The 1,170-nt window shown below is 32.2% G+C and overlaps 1 protein-coding gene across 1 annotated transcript; it reads left to right on the forward strand.

Annotated features, from left to right (window-relative positions):
- Window positions 1–628: 628 nt before the first annotated feature.
- LOC103311758 (protein ZBED8-like) lies at window positions 629–979 on the forward strand. Its single transcript, XM_008191461.1, has one exon. It carries the CDS (start codon window positions 629–631, stop codon window positions 977–979), a length of 351 nt encoding a protein of 116 aa, XP_008189683.1.
- The last annotated feature ends 191 nt before the right edge of the window (window positions 980–1,170 follow it).

The raw sequence follows: 1,170 nt of genomic DNA on the forward strand, positions 1-1,170 counted from the left end.
AGCAGTCGTCAAAAAGTAAAATTTTTATTTATCAAATTTTATTATATTTAAAATGAAGAGAAAAAATGAAAAATTAATAAAGACTGGTATCGTTATAGAATATAGATTATAGAATATAGGGTCGTTAAAGTCGATAAAGTAATCGATAAAGATTACAAGTGTTTAGCCATAGTGCACCATGCCACATCGTCTGTAAATTAATCAGTACGATAAGAAAAAGCCAGGCGGAAAAACTATTAGATTATTTTAGACTCGATTTAGTTTTATTTTGCAGTTGCTCAGTGCACGTCAGTTTCGTAGTACGTAGTCGTCGCGAGTGCACGTATATCAAAGTAATGGCTCCCCCGAAAATAAGAACGTATATCGATGATTATGTCAAATTTGGTTTTACGTTTATTGAAAAATATGGTGTCCAAAAGCCTTAGTGTGTTATTTGTCACGTTGTATTAAGTAACGATGCCCTCCGACCTAGTCGACTAGAACGACATTTAACCACAGCTCATCCGATGCTAAAAGGAAAACCTAAAGAGTTTTTTGTTGCTAAAAATTGTTGTTGAAAATTGACCATACCGGAGAGTTTCAACAAAATAATGAAAAAATTGTTGAATCTTCATATCACATCGCCTTCATGGTGGCTCAGCAAAAGAAACCCCATACCTTGGGTGAAACATTAATTAAACCTAGCATACTTAAAGCTGTTGAAATAGTACTTGGCGAAGAAGGTAAAAGGAAAATAGCTCAATTATCTCTTTCAGATAATACAGTGAAACGACGTATAGATGAATTAGCTTTGGACATTAAAAATCAGTTGATTCATAAATTAAAATATTCCGTATTCTTTGCAATCCAGTGTGACGAATCAACTGATGTGGCCAATTGTTGCCAGCTATTAGTTTACTGCCGTTTTATAAATGAACAGTCCATCGCAGAAGAACTTCTATTTTCCCAGGCTTTAAATTCCACCTCAAAAGGCTCTTAGTGTATTGTTTCAAAAGCAGATGAAAAATATTAAAAATCCTTAGTCACAGTTTTTTTTTATAAGCATTTAAAGTTCGAAAATTGACAAAATATGGAAAAATCACGAAAATTAGCAAATCATTTTGAGTTAAGAATTCGTAAAAATGTTTCTTTTTAAATCTAAGGTTTTAAAATGTAATACAAGATTCCTTA

Source organism: Acyrthosiphon pisum, unplaced genomic scaffold (assembly GCF_005508785.2).
Source record: "Acyrthosiphon pisum isolate AL4f unplaced genomic scaffold, pea_aphid_22Mar2018_4r6ur Scaffold_17837;HRSCAF=18509, whole genome shotgun sequence".
Lineage (NCBI taxonomy): Eukaryota > Metazoa > Arthropoda > Insecta > Hemiptera > Aphididae > Acyrthosiphon > Acyrthosiphon pisum.